This window comes from Camelus bactrianus, chromosome 9 (assembly GCF_048773025.1).
Source record: "Camelus bactrianus isolate YW-2024 breed Bactrian camel chromosome 9, ASM4877302v1, whole genome shotgun sequence".
Lineage (NCBI taxonomy): Eukaryota > Metazoa > Chordata > Mammalia > Artiodactyla > Camelidae > Camelus > Camelus bactrianus.
In genome coordinates this window covers 64,187,439-64,204,902 of record NC_133547.1, presented here as the reverse complement: position 1 = coordinate 64,204,902, position 17,464 = coordinate 64,187,439, and the positions used below count along the sequence as shown (strand labels likewise).

Here is a 17,464-nt window from a genome sequence, read left to right as displayed (position 1 = left end):
AGCCTTCTTAAAAAATTTAAACATAAAAATGTGAAAATGTAGTTGTCAAATCTAATCCAAATACATTCCTAGGAAAGAAGGATCATCCACAGTGACAGGGTAACTTACAGCTGTATGCTTGTTTAAGTGCTATTCATATTCCTTTTGAGTTACTTCTTCACTTCAAATTCAATTGGAGATCTGTGCAAATCTAGCAAAATATTCTTTGGATTACAAAAACTATATAAAAAAATGAACAAAACCTGCAATTATGGAAGTATTGAGAGTGTGCAATTCTTCACTGCAATGAAAGCTTCCAAAGTGACATTGTCCACAGAATTGATTCCATTGAAGTGTTCAGACGATTTGATTTGAATGCAAAGAAATATGGAAGCGAGCACTTTATCAAAACATTTCTCTTTGTGTGCTTTTTGACTGAGTCATAAAAATAGTATGTAGCAGGATATGAAGAGATGCTTGAAACAAACTCCCACAATAAAATTAAGAAAAAGAAAATCTAAAAATTGTCTGCAATCCAAAAGAAAGTGTGTGCCCTGTGTCTAGGGGAAAGAGGGAAAGCACTTACAGCGAGGCGTGACCTGGGAACTCTTTCCCCAAGTATTGCTATGTTTTGACCTTTGGCCCTACTGAGCAAGTGAAGCATCCTTCACAGAAGTCCCAGTCCCCAGGCAGTGAGACGGGACTGCAGGAGCCAGCAGGCATCCTCACAGATCAAATGGCATTGACCCTCCAAATCCACCATTGCCCCTGCCCTCATGCTGAGCCTATGGCCCAAAGCGTATTTTAACACAAAGGTTTGGAAAGGAACGGCTCTTCCTTTGATCAAACTTTAAAATGCCATATTGTTTTAAGAGGCATTAAAACTACAAGAGGAAAAATAAGCAGTTTCAGCCATCAGAGTCATTACGATAGCCTGGCAAGATCAAAGTAAGGAAACAGAGTAACCTTGGGGGCCTGATACCTGCATGTGGTAAGTGTGTATTTTTGACTCTCCACCCCTCCCTAACACCCAAATGCTCGGTATGGGGCATACAAATCTACATCTTGAACTTCAGAGTTCTGATAGTTTCATTCCATCATGGATTCGCTTCCCATAACCATCAAATTACTGATAGACAAGATAAATGCATATTATATAACAAGTATCGCAACATCATAGACTGACCTAGATCTTTAGCATCCTTCTTTTTGAGAAGATGTGTGTGAAGAGAAGCCAGGATGCTAACACCGAAAATGTACAAAAGAGCTTTACATTAATGTTACAGAATCTTGTCTGGGGAAAAAAAAAACATATTTGATTTTAAATAAACAATAAAAGCACCAGACTACAACAGATCATAAATAAGATTATTAAAAGATCACAAATATCTTAAATTAGAATTATAAATGGGTCATCAGAAATACTTTTTTTCCCTCAATGTTAAGAATCAAACCCAGAATTAAAAAAGAATCTTTTTTTATTTCAAAGTTTGCTTCTTATATTGAAGCTCATATTAAAGCAACAGTACAATGTTCATAAAATATAAGTGTGATGCTGTAACATTTCTTACATGTCAGAATACTGATATTTGTATGTATACTAAAATAAGAACTTTAAAATTGTACAAATAGATACATTAAAAATGACATAGAAATAGGGCGCCTCTCACTGAAACAAGACAGTTATATCTGGCACGTATTAGTTTAAGATGAAAGTAGAAGCAAAAAGATTTACAAGAATCAGCAGTAACAAGATTGATGCTCAAGAGACATAATTGTACATTGTATTGTACATACATCGTATGGGTTTAAGCTGGCTGAATATTATATATTTCAAGTTTAAAAATGCACTACATATAGAGTGTCCATAGTTTAAGGCGAAATTACAGCTCAGAACTGTTGTCCTTTCTAATTTTGTGGAAGCTTCTTTGACAAATAAAAAAAAAAAAGGAAGAAGAAAAAAAGACTTAGATGTTCGTAACAAATAAACAATTTCCCTTCATTGTGAGTTCACCGTGAGACTTCTATTTCTCTTAAATATTTTGTAGGCCAAGTGGTTTTTCTCCAGCCCAGCTGATAAACAACTTCCATATTTGCCTTTTTGTGAGAAAAGGTACTTCACAGTATCTCCCACTTTGATGCCCTTGCAGGTTTATTAAACGTATCCTCTCTGTAAGACTTTGCTTGTTCTAAATGAGCCTTTCCTTGATTTAAAAAAATACCTGTTTACATAATCTTCTAGATTCTTCAGAACGCCAGACACAGTTCTTAAGGCCAAATTTGTACCGTTATTGTTAAGAGTCGTCATCAAAAGTGTCTTTGGAACCGTACAAGTCTGCTAGTTTCTTAAACCGAGGTCCCCAGTTCTGTAGGTAGTCATAGTCCAAGTCTGAATCTGTGGTGGCCGACTCTAAGGAGCTCAGGGACCCGGCCACCGAGCCCCTGCCTTCGTAGCCGTAGATTTGGATGGAGTCATAAGGGGGGGCGGTCGGGTCATTATCCGCCTCCTGTATTCTCGTGTTGATGAAGTCGTCTACGTCTACACTGTTGGGTGCCGGCCGGAGCCCAGGTCTAGGCATGTACTGGTACTCGGGCTTGATGTCTTTGCGGGGGATAAACCCGTTGATACCGTCGGGATTCTGGAGGGTGGCGATATCGAAGGCTTCCGTGTCTTCCTCCCCGCCCCCCTCGTCGTCGTAGGTGATGATGTTCTCCCGGACGTCTTCTTCCTCGAAGACAATCAGCGGTTCTTTCTTTTGCCTTCGTAGGGTCACAAACAACACTACGATGACTGCAGGGAAAGAAAAAGAAAGGAAGGGTAGGTTAAGCCCCGTCTTCTCTTCCCAGGGGAAGTCTGCTGACTGTAAAGCACGCTGTACACAAGCCTCAGAGCTGGAACCCGTCTAGGAGATGAGAGCTTTACCTGGAATCCCCAAAGACGTGCAAAACTGCCCTCCACCTGGCTCTTCCTCTGCAGAATGCTGCCAGGGAAATACTAGATCCAAACAAACTGGCGAGTTGGAACTATTTTGAGCTTTTTACAGATGAATCTGACAGTACTTGGAAATCGCCTTCCCAAGACTTAGGAAGATTCTAAATACGGTGATCTGAAGAGGGTCTAGCCATGCGTGTGACGCAATTTGTTTTTTGGTTTTTTGTGGCCTTTAAAAAAAAGTATTATTTATTGAAGTGTAATTGATTTACAGTGTTAGTTTCAGGTGTACAGCAAAGCAATTCAGTTATGCATATATTTTTTTCAGATTTTTTTCCATTATATTTTATTAGAAGTTGAATATAGCTCCCTGTGCTATACAGTAGGTTTGCAGTTTATTTTATGTGTTAGTACTGTGATGATACGATTCTTGTAAAGGTACAGTAAGGTCAATGCTGACCCTCCCCTAGACCTCTGGGCAGGGGCTCTGCGTCACCCCCCACCACAGACAGGACCTCAAATCTCTGAATGCCCTCATTTGTAAACTTTGAAGAGGCAGTTGTCTTCCTTTGCAGAAAGAAATAGGTCTAACCCACTTTAAAGAGACTGCAAACTGACATATTTAGAATCCTTCTCTTGTACGGCAAACCACTGCTCATATAATAGGTCTCTGCCTAAATTCCTCTTCTACAAATTCTTCTGTGATGTTCACCCCAACCCCTGCTGATGTCCCCGGATGTCTTCTGCTACACAGTCCTGCGATGCCCAGCAACTTGCTCATCACAACCTTCCTCAGACTCTGCTCTGACTGCTTGTTAAGCTGCCCACTCCCCCACCATACCATGAAATACATGAGCAGGCACCGCCTTTTTCTGGGTCTCACGTCGCATCGACAGTATATAGCACAGTTCCTGGTCCCCAGCCCCAACCTGAGAAATATATGTGTTTCAAGGAAGGGCACTGGTTGAGCAGCCCTTCCTGCAAGTGGCCCGGCAGGCCCCTTACCCAGAAGGATGACGATGCAGGCGAGGATGGCGACGAGCGCCCCGGTGCTCAGGCCCGCGTTCAGGATGTAGGCCTCGGCATTGCAGGACAGCAGCGCCCCGTTCACATCACAGCCGCAGACCTTGATGGTGAGGGTGTTGGTGCTACTCATGGGCGGGATTCCTCCGTCGCTGATGACGATAGGCAGGAGGTACAAGTCCTGCTTCTGCCGACTGAACCCTCCGCGCCGGGCGTACACCCCTGCGGTGTTGTCTGCGGGGACAGGGAGACCAGGCGTAGTCTCGGAGCAGGAGCCCCGCAGTCCCAGCCTCCCTTCGCACTTGTGCATTCGGCTTGGCAGACCTGAGTGTGCTCTCCTCACTGCCAGTGCTAACAGCCAGTCCTCCCCTGTAGCCTTAAATCTGGGCATCTGTAGAAGCCGCAGGCATCTGGCATGATCGGGAGCCCCCAGTTTAGTCCCACTTTGGAAAGGAACTCAGAAATCGGCTCTCTTTTATTTGCTTAATAGGAATGGCTTCCCTGGCTAGGTAACCATGCCATTCTCTGTTGGGGTGGAGCCCCTCTCCTCAAATACAAGAAAGCATGGGCTTCAGTCACATACTCTATGTTAGCATAGGATACAGTTAACTATATAAGCCAGTGTGAGAAAAACAAGACAAAAAGCTTCTTTTTCACATTTGCACTTTCCCTACTTCATGACCAGAGCCTTGGGCCAGGTTTTACTTGTTTGTTTGTTTTGAGAGACTTCAAATCCATCCTCAAATCTTGCTGAAGCTGTAAACCCACTCATGAGTCCTAAAGGAAAATACCATTTAAAAAGGAAATATTTTATAAACCCAGAAGCAGGTTTACAGTTTCTCTGAAATTTAAGCACCATCAGCCACCCAGTTAAACATGTCACTCCTGCTTAAAATGATGACAGGTTTTCCCCGTTGCCCACACAACACAGCCCACGTCTACACAGTGGATCACCAGGTAGTTCCCTGACCTAGATCTACCCTGCCTTCCAGGCTCATGCCAAGCCCTGCCCACAAGCCCCAGTTCAGCCTGCCATGCAGAACTCACTTCTGTTCCCCAGCACACCACACCGCCGTATGCCTTGGCTTTTACCCTCTGCTTTAATGCCCCCAAAAGCTGTTCCTTTGATCAGGAGAGGTGAACTTCTCAAGCCTCAACACCGAATCCCAAAGCCACCTTCAGGGAGTCCTCTCTAGACCTACCTCTCCCATCTTCTCCTTTTGAACCTGTCACACCTGTACATCACTACAGGAATCGGTCTCCCACTCTGCTGTCATTATTTCTTGGCGTAACTACTTGGATCTCTCCTAGACCGTGAATTTCTGGAGAATAGGGGCTTTTATCTGATCTCAGTCTTCCCAGTGCTGAACACACAGCAGACATTCAATAAATATTTGTTGAACAAATGTCATAACTGACATTTGTTCTGGGAAAAGGTTTAACCCAGATTCCAGATGTGGGCTTTCACATACTTCTCAGTCTTTTGTAACATATTCTCCCAAATGCTTCCTCATCATGTTTTGTGTACCTCAACCAGCCAAAAAGATTTTTTCTAGGCCATGTGCTCTGGGTTTGGAAAACATTGGTATTATAAAGTAGTGGAAGTTTTGAATGTGCTCCATCAAATTACACGCACACACACACACAGATCCTCAGTACAGCATGACTTTTTTAATGAGTTAGGAGTCAGTAATTTATAACAGTAAGAATGGTATGACCAACATGATGGCCTGATAGCTCTCATGCTTTAAATGGATTGACAGTACCATGAATTACCTCTTGTGGTAGGAACACTTATCTTAGAATCTAAAAACTGAATTGATGTATTTTAGGTTAAAGGAAATGTAATATTATTCTCTGTGAGATAAAAAAAATGTATAAAAGGCAGATTCAGTCTCATTTAGGACAGAACAGATACTCTGAGCATCGCAGAGGGTAAGGTGTGGGCACCCGCTGGCTTTTGGCAAGACATAATGACATTCTCTGCCCTTTGCCGCTAATATCTCAATCAAAGCAGGGCAGAACAGCAAGCCCTTGTTTCTCTATTTTCTGAATTTTGTGTGATTGGCATATAATGCTCTTATTGCTGGAGAAAATTTATATGTACTATGGAAAATCATGAAAAAATAAAAATAAGCTGGTCAAATGGAATGTTAAGTGAAAATTCAGTTTCCTGACTGCTCTTTCCTATTCTAGGCATACCATTGCCCTATACTTAACAGTTACCAAAAAATTACTTATCTCCAATAAATTATTTCAAATGTTATTTTTTCATTCTCACACATTTTTTGAGTTCAAATAAGACTTTCACAAATTAAATGTTATAATATTTGCCCCCATTTTAATGATCTGAAATGTCATGAATACCATCATAAGTAAAAAAAGGAATATTAAAAATTTATGAATGAAAGCACATTCATTAAATTGGTCAAATATACCTCTCTGACACAGATGGCATCCCCAAGAGGGCATTCACTTAGTGTATCTATCAGGTCCCACGCTATTCCCTTTCCATGGTGTTGTTTGGAGGGAATGTGTCCTGAGTGTTTTATTTTTTTAAATCCTTAGAAGCCATGATTTAAAATCTATTCTTAGAGGGGTGGGTATAGCTCATGGTAGAGTGCATGCTTAGCATGCACCAGGTCCTGCATTCAATCCCCAGTACCATTAAATAAACAAACAAACAGACAAACAAACAAAATAAATAAACCTAATCCCCCCACCAGTACCTTTAGATCACAGCAGGCTGGCTCACCTATGATGGTAATTGAAAATCAAACACTAATGGAAAACATGGATCTGGGCAGGACCCCAGCCGGTGAATTCAAGATGTTTCATATTCCGAACAGCTAAGTCTTCTCAGACACGCTGGAAGTTTGACATGGAAGCTCATCAAAGTCCCCATCTGACTGAACCCTTTACAGCCTCCAAGTTATGCATCAACAGACTCTCAAGAACTTTTAAAAAAATGTCTTCTGGTCAAACATGGTTCACATATGGATTTTAAGATTCATTCGAAAATAAATGGACTGAAGTTCTCTTCTTGGGCATACTCCAAGTACATACTTTAGAATGAGTCATTTTTCCTGCCAGAGCCTCTCTTGTTCATCTTTAAAATGAGGACACTGGTTGATATCAAGCATGCCTCATAGGGTTGTTATTGGAAACAAACAGTGTAATAATAGCCAGTGGTTGTCCTTGGGGCTGTGTTTGCAGAGGGCTCAGGAATCCTTCTATGAGAAAACTTCACCCTCAGTATGGAGATCCTCCAGGGCTGGTGAAGTGGTGAAGGGTAAATGTGGACACATAAGAAACGTGTCTAGACAGACTAGTTTGGCACTTAGGTTGCCCTGTTGCTCTGCATCTAAGCGGCCCCAGCACCAATGGGAGGATGAGTTTTTTGCGGGGAGGGCCATTTCAGACGCATCAGTACCATGTTCTGTGATGGGCTTTCTTGTGATCCACTCTGATCACAGATCTTATACTAACAAAAAGAGCCACTCCATGAAAAAAATATCTAGAAAAACAAATGGAAAAAAGAAACAAAATAACAATTTTTAAAAAGCCTCTACTGGAAATCGATTTTGCATTCTCAGTTTGGCTACAAATTCTCTCACCTAAATTATTTTAATTAGCCAGCTACTCCCTATCTGTCTCTGAGAGCGTATCCCTCATTTTGGACATACACATTCCTGAGGTTCATGGATGACCCAATTGAAAAAAAAAAAAGCTTCTGTGAGGACACATTTTCAGGGAAGTGCCAATTTGGTTCCTTGGTTAATAAGATGAGGCAGAAAAAGACAAATGTTGTATTGATTTTTGAGTTTCTGTCAAGAGATTTCTCAGATCCTTCTCCTTTATAAAAATTCCACAGATCAAATCTCTCAGTATTTGGGGTCAAACAGACCTGGGCTTGAAATCTTGACTCTTCTACATATTAATTGCCTGACGTTTACACATATTAGGTAAATGTCTTGAGCTGCTATATTCTCATCCAGTGAAGTAATACTTTTTAGGGTTAAATTTGATTCCATTCATAAAGGTACTAAGCACCATACCAGACTGCTGGAGATGCTCAGTAAATACTAATTCTTTTCTGGAAACTCTCCTCTTTGAGCAGTAGACTAATGAGAAAGAGAAACATATTAACAGAGAGGAAAGTGAATTCTTGGAAATATCATTGCATCTTTGAATGCAGTTGCCTACACAGAAAGGCTCATCATACAGAGGTAGGAAGATGGTTCATGCTCTTCAGTCCCACATAACGTATTTCCCATGGTTAAGAAAATGTTTTTCAAAGACCTCGGTGTTTCATCCTGACACCCACTGCTCTCATCCTTGGCCACAAATACGTAAGCAGTTCCTTGTTTTTCCCCACTTCAGCAAAAACTTGCAAATGAAGCCATTAATTACTAGTATATGTCATGTACAAATTATAGTATTTCTATTAATGGAAAATAAATTCAGGCTTCAAATTTTTATGTCTGCAACCTGGACTCCTAATCACATGCTGTTTTTATCTGCACACTTCGTCATTATGCTAGCAAAATGTCAAAGTTCCTGATAACGATGATCTCCATGGTACCAGTTTGGAAATGCAAATGGGAGGGCTATGATGATGATGTCACCCAAGGGAGGGACACTGACAACTGATATGAAAAGGGCAAATTGTGATAGGGAAGCCAGCCCTCGAAAGATAGAATGCACTGGGTGCCAACATGGTATTAGCCAAAAAATACACTGGGAACAGAGCAAAATGGGCAGTGAGTGGGCATAGCCCCTGCGTTTTAATAACTTAAAAAGAGGAGGCACTACAGCAAAGGATTAGTACTTTCTGTTCTCACCATGAAGTCAGGAGAGAGGCTTGGCTTAAGGTGAGAGATGTCACCCCTGTAGCTTTCCTATAGTTCTTAAGATGCTCTTCCTTACCACTTTGTTCCCTCTGTCCCTCTCCGCTCCAAAGCTAAAGATTCCCCCACGGACCAACCTGATCAGAAACACTTGAGCCTGTGAAGACAGACACTGTGTGCATCTGACCGAAGCCCATCTCTTGAAACTGTTAAAGATCTGCAGAATCTAGGCCAAGGCCTTGCTCTTATTTTATTCACTTCTGACCTAAATCTACCTACTCTACCCCTTCTGCTCAAACCTCAGAGACAGAGTACATCTGTCTACCACATAAAAAACTCCCGCACACTTGAAGACAGCTATGCAGTCGCTAGCAGAATAACCATTATTTGATTACTTTCCTCTCAGCCCTCTTTTCTTTTTTTAGAAATGTGGCAACAGTTCTATCATGACAATGAAAGAAAAAATATATATATAGTGTGTGTCCCAAAAGTCTTAGTGGAGTTTTAAGCTTTAATAATTTCAGAGGTGCACATGCTACACGATGACAAAAGACATAATTGAAACACCTAGCTATTTAGTTTTTTAATACTCAATTAGATTTGTGATTTTTGAAAAATTAATTTTAATTTCTGATGCCAGTGTTTGCCACTTTGACTCTGAGGGAGGGACTGAAATCACAGAAATGTCAAATAATACTTTTGTAGAATTTATCTTCTGATATGACTAATGCTGAAAGGTGAACTGAATAGCTTGCCTTGTCTCTCTGAGCGCCGTGTGAACTGCCTGTCTACCTGTAGTCCCTGCTTATGGTGCGTATTTGACAGTGTGTGGAGACTGAGTGTCTGTTCTCTCCACCAGACAGTAACCTCCTTGAAGACAAGAACCTTGTCTCTCTCATCTTTGTTCAGTTAGCAGTGTTTTGTGTCAGAGGAATGAACAGGTGAAGGACATTTCTTTCATTGTATCTCAGCATCAATCTGGCTTTTCCACACGGTCAGATTTCACTGATTCATTAGCTCGCCGTCAATTTTCAGCCTCCATCTTCTCCTAGTTTGTACTTTTGAACCCCACCTGATCAATGCTGCCTGTGTCTATATTATGGATTTTGTTCCTGGTAAATATCGTCATCTCTTTATCTCATTAATTTTTTTGTTATTATTTAGGGTGAGTCAGATTCAACTATGTAACATTTATTGAGCTGTTAATATTTGCAGACCTTATTCTTTGTTCCTTCCACATACCTTATCTCAGAATTTTTAAATTATGTGCAGAAAGTATAATTATCCTTATTTTATACAAAAATAAATTGACAAAGAGGGAAGCAACTGATCACAATAATATGGAAAATACAAACAAAACTAGGATTCAGACTCCTTTAGGTTTCACTGCAGTTTTACTAGGGCAGCTAACCCTAGAATCCTAATATTACCGCATGCCAATTACATTCATTCTTTTTTTAAAACCAAATTTCCCTAACATGGTTAGTTAATTAGATGGACCCCATCACAGCCTACAGCTGGATCCAGATAGAAAAAGACAACACAGCTGCTCTTAGAAACCTATGAATTTTATGTCAGAGAGACCTACAAGAAATTAAGGGAACTCACTCAACACCTCCCTTCCCACAGCATTTCCAGAAACACAGACACCTTCAGAAACAAACCAACATGTGAGAGGCAAAAAGAAATCTATTATTTTCCCAATATTTTGGAATGAAGGAAATGCTACAATGAGGTAAATTCTCTGAGGCCAGCCTTAAAATACTAATGCAGAAAACGGTTTAATCCAAGACTCTGATGGCTGTAATGTCTCCCATCTAAATCAAAGAGCTGCATAGTACAGGGGAGTTGGGGTGATCATTATCTTTTAATTAACACGTTTGATTCTGAGGGATCGGCAAAATACAAAATGCAATTAAAAAACACTGTAGGAATAATTGCCTACATGCATGTGTGCATGAGGCATCTAAGTGTGCACTGTTTGTTGGTATCAATAGACTTCCAATTGTTGTAATTTATCACATCCTTAGAATCAACTCTCCCTCCACTTTTGTTAGAGGACATTTTTCTCCTTAGTGATAGGAAGGGAGAAAGGAACATATTTCTTGGTTTTAAGACAAGGAAAACTACCAAGGAATTCAGTGGGATATAAACATTTAGGGTCTTTTAGTGAGTTGAGAAATCCCAAGAGTAGTTAAGTCAGTGACCAGAGGGAACCCTGAAAGGATACCCTTATCCACAAAGAAGACCCATTTCTTTCTCTGTTGGGTTGGGGAGGGGGTCGGTTTCCAGATCAACTGTGTTCTGTGTTGGACAAACTGCAGCAATGAATTTCAGGCAGAAAAGGAACATAATTATTTATACAGTGAAAAAGGCAGGGCATTAAAAGCCATCTGCCATTTTGATCTGCCAGCAGAACATCTTCCATATTGAAGCAATTAAAGGGGAGAAAAGTTCCACAGAAATCTGTTTGGCTATCTTTAAATTATAAAAGTGAAAAACCAGAAGCATATTTGGATGCTTTTTGGTGGTGCTCATCACACACAAAATTAAAAAAAAAAAAAAGGAAGGAAAGATGTTCACCAATTGATCTAATCAGGGCAAATCTATCTTGGCTCTCCTCCCTTTCCCACTCAGACCTGCTTGCCATACAAACTTTTTGTTGTTGTTTTCGCTCTCTTTTCAAAATTTTTTAGCAGTTCAAACTTTACTCTGAATGTAGCATGTATCAGAGCTCATTTGATCTGCAACTTGGCCCATATTAGACAACATACTTGCAAAATAAATGCATCTGAAAGTCATCTCTTCTTGGACCCAAACCTTAGATGTCCCATATATCTTTGTGGAATAATAAATAATAAATGGATGAAGGGATAGAAGGGGTGGGTGATGTGGTATTGACTCCTTCAGAACATTCCAACATCAAAAGATGGGTTGTCTTTTTCAGCCTGAAGCTTATCTCATAAGATAATCATTTTTCCACAGTAATAACTAATCCCTGAAATGTCTGAAGCACATTACATGTTCTCCCATCCATTCTTTCACTTTAATTCATGCATTTGGTCAACCCACTTAAGTCCTGGGATAGTGTCCCCACCGAGCTCAAATTCTAATGGGAGACAGATAGGGAAATGTACGCTGAGGACGCAGAGTGATAAGAAAAATAGGAGAGGTTATTTAGTGCAGTGTTCCTGGAGCACAGAGGACGTAGCATCCAAGAGGGGCTGGGGATGCCCAGCAAAGCTTCACCTAAGAGACTTCACTTACGGTGACACTTGAAAGAGGAGGTATAATAGGCAGGAGGAGCACACTTCCCGCAGAGCAAAGGCATGGACGTGTGAGAGCACAGCGTATTAGGGAAGCCAGAGGTGTTTTGAAGTGTCTGGAGTTTATGGTTTAGGTAGCAAAAGAAAGAGATGACAGATACAGAGTTTATGGGAGGTAGATCATATCATTTCTTGCTCAGTAGGCTATGAAGTTTCAGTAAAATCCACGGAAGTGGAGAGTCATACAAGAATTTTAAGGAGAGACATTATCGCTGTAGCTCCTCTGTAGTTGGTCGTGAACAGTCACTAGCAGTTAGCTGTGCTTTCACAACGTCGTGAACTTTGCTGCATGTGCTTTGGGAACTTCCTGACATCTTATTCACTGCTGAAGCCATGCATGTAATCTTTATCCTTGCTCTCTCTCCTCTCTATTTTATCAAATGATCATTGTTTGGAATAAGAGGTTTGGAAGTTAAAAATATGAGGTTCAATAGCAGGATATTTCAATTTAATTTATCAAGACATTAGGCTAGGGCAAAGGTTCAAAAGCACCGTCATCTTCTTACAATCCAGAAATTGTGATTAAAAATTAAACATCCAGTTTTTTAAATAAAATAATAATGGAAAGGAAATTTCCTAAAACATAAACACACACACACCATAATACAAATCTTAATTTTCATCTAACAACCAATTTTATGCTTAATGATGAAACTCTTGAAGTAATATCCAATTAAAGCATAAGTGGCCATTATTACTGCTATTATTTAACATGTATTCAAAGGTGCAAATATATGAATTTGACAAAAAAAAAAAACCCAAGGATGAAGCAAATTGTCAAATTTTTTATATAGTTATCTCCCTAGAAAACCCAAGAAAATAAGTTGAGAAGTTATATCACTTTAGAACAATGTTTATACATTGTTTATACTAAAAATTTTCATTTAGAAAATATATATAATCTAAAAATCTACCTGATAACAGCATCCAAAATATCAAGTATCTAGCCATAAACTTAATAAGAAATGCATACAACAAAACTGAAGAAAATTACAAAGCATCTCTGATAATAAAAAGAGAACTGATTCAGTGGAAAATCAGCTCATGCTTCTGGATGGGAAGGATATTTTCAAATTTTCAGTTGTTAAATTAATCCATAAATTTAAGGTAAACTCGATAAAATCCATGAAGATACTTATCAGGCACAAATTATAAATGAAATAAAAAATAAATGAAAAGTAATTCTAAGTTATATCTGGAGGCACAAATAAACCAAAATTTAAGAAAGAGTAATAAAGTGAAAATAATGTGGACAAAGCACTGGTCAGATTTTAACATATATACTATACATATGCAATTAAAGAAAAATATGATACTACCATGAGAGTAGTAAATGGATAGACTAGGAAGAATGCAAGTCCAAAAAAAAAAAATCTAATAGTATGTAATGTAGGTGAAGATCAGATGGTGTCACAAAGCGGTTAGAAATGACTCTATCTTAAATGATATTCAGGAAATGGCCAACAAAGGGAGCCCTTATATTTATTTCACATGGATAAACGGTTGAAATGGGAAACGTGATATATATATATATAAAAGAAAGAAGAAAAGCTAGGTGAATACTGATGTCAGTTTTGCAAGAGGAAGGCCACACTAAGAATAATACTCAACAGAAAAATAGATACAAAAAGTGCAGCGTCTATACTTTAGAACACAGCATAATCAGAACTGAGAGGACACTGCAGCACTGGGGAGATCCATGCAGTAGGTGCGATAAGTCAGAGGTTAATGGCATTAAAAGGTGATGAGACTTCACAAGTCAACAGCCAACTGATGAATATACAATTCAGACAATGGGTAGAGGACATGAGGAGCCAATTTATAAAGCAAGAAAGGAATCAATACTTATTTTTTTTAAAATCCTAACTTTACTAGTAATGGCAGGAATTGAAAAATTTTAAATGTGACATGTGATTATAATCCACTTATCCATCTGTGAATCACTTAAAAAGAGTAAGTGTCTAGAGTTGGCTTGAATGTGGGGAAATGGGAGCTTACCTGTTTTACTGATGCTGTTATAAAATGGTATAAGATTTCTGATAGGTAATTTGTCAGTTAGGTATCAAAAGCTTCTGGTATAGTAATTCCACTCTAGGAAATCCATCCTAAAAGAATAACTTATTTGGCAGAAATGTGTGAAAACAATGTACTTACACAACAAGAGTCAACTTGTATTACATACCCTTATAATGAAGTTAGGAGGATATTTAGGGAGAAAAATGTTGTCCTAAGTATAATGATACTGAAAAGTGCGTATCACATGTTATTATGTAGGGGAAAAGTGAGATTTTTTTATGGTTGCCTTTTTTAAAGATCAAAACATATGCCAAGAAAAAGTCTGGAAGGCTATGAAAATTAGCAGTGATTATTTCTAGGTAGTATATTATCAGGTTATTTTATTATTTTTAATTTTATTTCTGCTTGTTTGTATTCCACCTAATTTTCCTACCAGAATATGTATTAATTATGCAGTGGAAAAAAGTATAAAATTCTTTGCAAATATATTTTACTACAGTTCCTAAGGCTGTGACTAAAATTAAAATCGAAGTACAGTTTCCCCTTTTCTGTTCACACTTTCCCTAGAATCCTAGATGGATGAATTGACTTTAATTTTAGATTTTTTTTTCTCTTCTGAAGATTGCTATTATTTCATTACAGGGTAAACAAAGACCTTTTTAAAAAAGAATTAATTAGAAAAGACATAAGCTTTACATTCATAATATATAATGTGATACATACACCGGACAACCCTTCAAACACTCAAACTTTCCAGTTCAACTTCACTTATTAGGCAAGTCTTTGATGTTTCATATTCTTTCTTGGAAAAGGGGACAAAAATGCCCACTACGCCTACCTCAGGGGGCTGTTTAGGAATTATGTGAAACAATGGCTGTGAGAAGGTTTTATAAACCAATGTAGAGCTAGGTACACGAGAAGAGCTAGTCTCAGTTATTTTTCCTTTGCCCTTTTTGTATTCATTCCATGTTTCTTATGTTTTTTTTTTTTTAAGATGCTGTAAGTGTGGTATTTTCAAAGTAAATGCATCTCAAAACCTGGGCGGATCAGCTCTTCATCTCCCCAAAGAGCACCATTCTCGATATTAACAGCCTAAGATGGACTCAAATGCTGAAGAGTTAGTTATCCAGTGTTCTCTCCCGCTGCCTGCTGAGCTGACTTTGAAGCTCAGGCTGCAGGAAGGAGCAAGATAAAATGAAATAAAAGGCCTGTGTGTATTAAGATGGCTTCCCCTGTTATATTTTTAAAGAAGCCAAAGGCTTATGCCGAGTCTAGGCAAACACAATCCTGATTATTTACATGGCATAACAGAAGTAAACACTCAAGGAGAGAGAAATCGGATGCTTTTACTCAGCATGCTATAAACCATTATCTCACGTTTTCTATGGGAAACAGTCTTAGCCGGGAAATTTGGTAACTCAGTAGGCTATTAATAGGACGTGGAAGGTGATTATTCCTTTTGGATCACTTCAATATGTAATTACTTTTAGGAGCTGGTAGAAAGAAACTCTATTAAATGATAATTATAGGACTGTATTTGCTCTAAAGGTTTTGTAATAGCTCTAAACATGGGAGCTTTCGTTAACTGTTTGCCATAGTTAATAAAGTCATTTTTCTTAAAAAGTAGTAATTCCCTGCAAAAGTGGTAGCTCCACATAGGATTCGTTTCTTGTAGGGAAGGGCAGGGGAAACAGACTGTGCAGGAGGTTGGCTTGTCCGTGGCAATATAATCTCCTTGGAAATAGAGACGGCGTCCCCAAAGTATGGTGCCAAAGTGAAATATGTATAGCTCCCTAGAGGACAATAGGTCTTAGTATCACGTTTCCAGAGGGTGAACAGCAACTAAATATTATCGCACACATAAAAAGAAGACAGGGTAGGTGATGGAGGTGAGGCTGGTGCAGTAAGAAAAGCCTAGAAACACCAGCTGTTTCAGGAGGCGACCAGCGATAAATAGGGATGTTGCCGGGAATACATCCAGGAGTTAGACCTCAAATGTGAATTGGGGATTATATGAGCACACAGATAAAAGTCTGACCACAGATATTTGAGAAAGCTGATACTAAAAGTGGTGATAACCTAGGAGGCACGTGAAAACACCAGACTTTTCTGGACAATCAAGTAGATTACTTCACTTCATTGATAAAACTCAGTTTGCCGAAGTATTTTTTTATCAATATTTTCTTCGTCGTACAACTGACATAAGCCTAGGCTGAAACAATGTAGCAATCTATCAAGCCAGGGTGGGTTCGAATAATCTGGGAATTAAGATTCCGAGAGTCGAAGCAGGGAGTTCTCATGAACACAAATAAAGATACACACATATCTTAGAAAGTATTGGAAAAATGCTTTTTATGCCACCTTGGTCAATTCAGCTTGGTAAATATCTATCAAATACCCATGACGTGCCAGGGTCTCCCTGTTTTGGAGAAATCCACCTTTACAAAAGGCAATTCCTGTGTTACACGTGTGTTCTACTAGTGGTTTGTGTGCTTCTCACTGAGAACTGCTCATCTATCTCAGGGGTTTGCAGAATTGTCTCTTTAAGGGGTTTAAGGTGCTCACACATGCACATCGACCAAAGACAAAGGCAAAAGAAAAATCCTAGATGATATAAAATTAAAGAGCTCCAAGTGGAATCTCTATTTTTACACGATGAGAATCATTTTCAAGGTGATTTATGGGGTTGTTTTGTGGGTTCCTAGATAACACGTCTCTCCATTCAATTTCCTTCACATCCAGGCTCTCAAAAGCATGCCCACTGCAGAAAGCAAGGCCTAAGAAGGCATCATAGCACACAGGACATTCTACCCTACAGACTCCTTTGGTATGTGGGCTTGATCTATAAGGGTCATAATGAAGTGCTCAAATCAGTCTAAGAAATAATAATGTATGTCAATCATACCCTGCCGTATCCCAGGAGCATGGGAGCCACTTCTCTTTTTTAATTGTGTACCCAGTAGGGCACAGTGGTTTAGGCTGTGACCTCTGCCTAGGTCTCACTCCTATGTGGCCAATTGACTTTGAATAAGTTACTTAATGGTCTGTGCCTCGTCTTCCTCATCTTCAAATTGGGAATGATGATAATAACACCTCCCTATGATGCCATTGAGAGAATTAAATGGATAGTGTATAGAAAGAACCTTGGCATGGTGTTGGAACACAGTTACCAGTATTTATGACATTGATAACACTGATACTGGTGAATGGAAAAGTAATATTACTTTACAAGATTCATTTAAGTTCCTATAAGCCTGACCTCAGTCACCAAGAAAGCAATGTAATCCATAACCTCATACATAGCTAGCATGTGTCTAAGGAAAACATATGTTCAGAAG

General features: G+C 39.2%; 1 protein-coding gene across 1 annotated transcript in view; it reads right to left on the bottom strand.

Moving 5' to 3' along the window:
• Window positions 1-1,439: 1,439 nt before the first annotated feature.
• Window positions 1,440-17,464, bottom strand: part of CDH11 (cadherin 11) — a 141,764-nt gene continuing 125,739 nt past the window's right edge. Inside the window, exons 12-13 of the mRNA XM_074370644.1 lie at window positions 3,917-4,168; window positions 1,440-2,770 (exon numbers count right to left, since the gene is read on the bottom strand). Coding sequence (XP_074226745.1) covers window positions 2,274-2,770; window positions 3,917-4,168 — 749 coding nt within the window. The 3' untranslated portion in view covers window positions 1,440-2,273. The remainder of the gene's footprint in view (window positions 2,771-3,916; window positions 4,169-17,464) is intronic.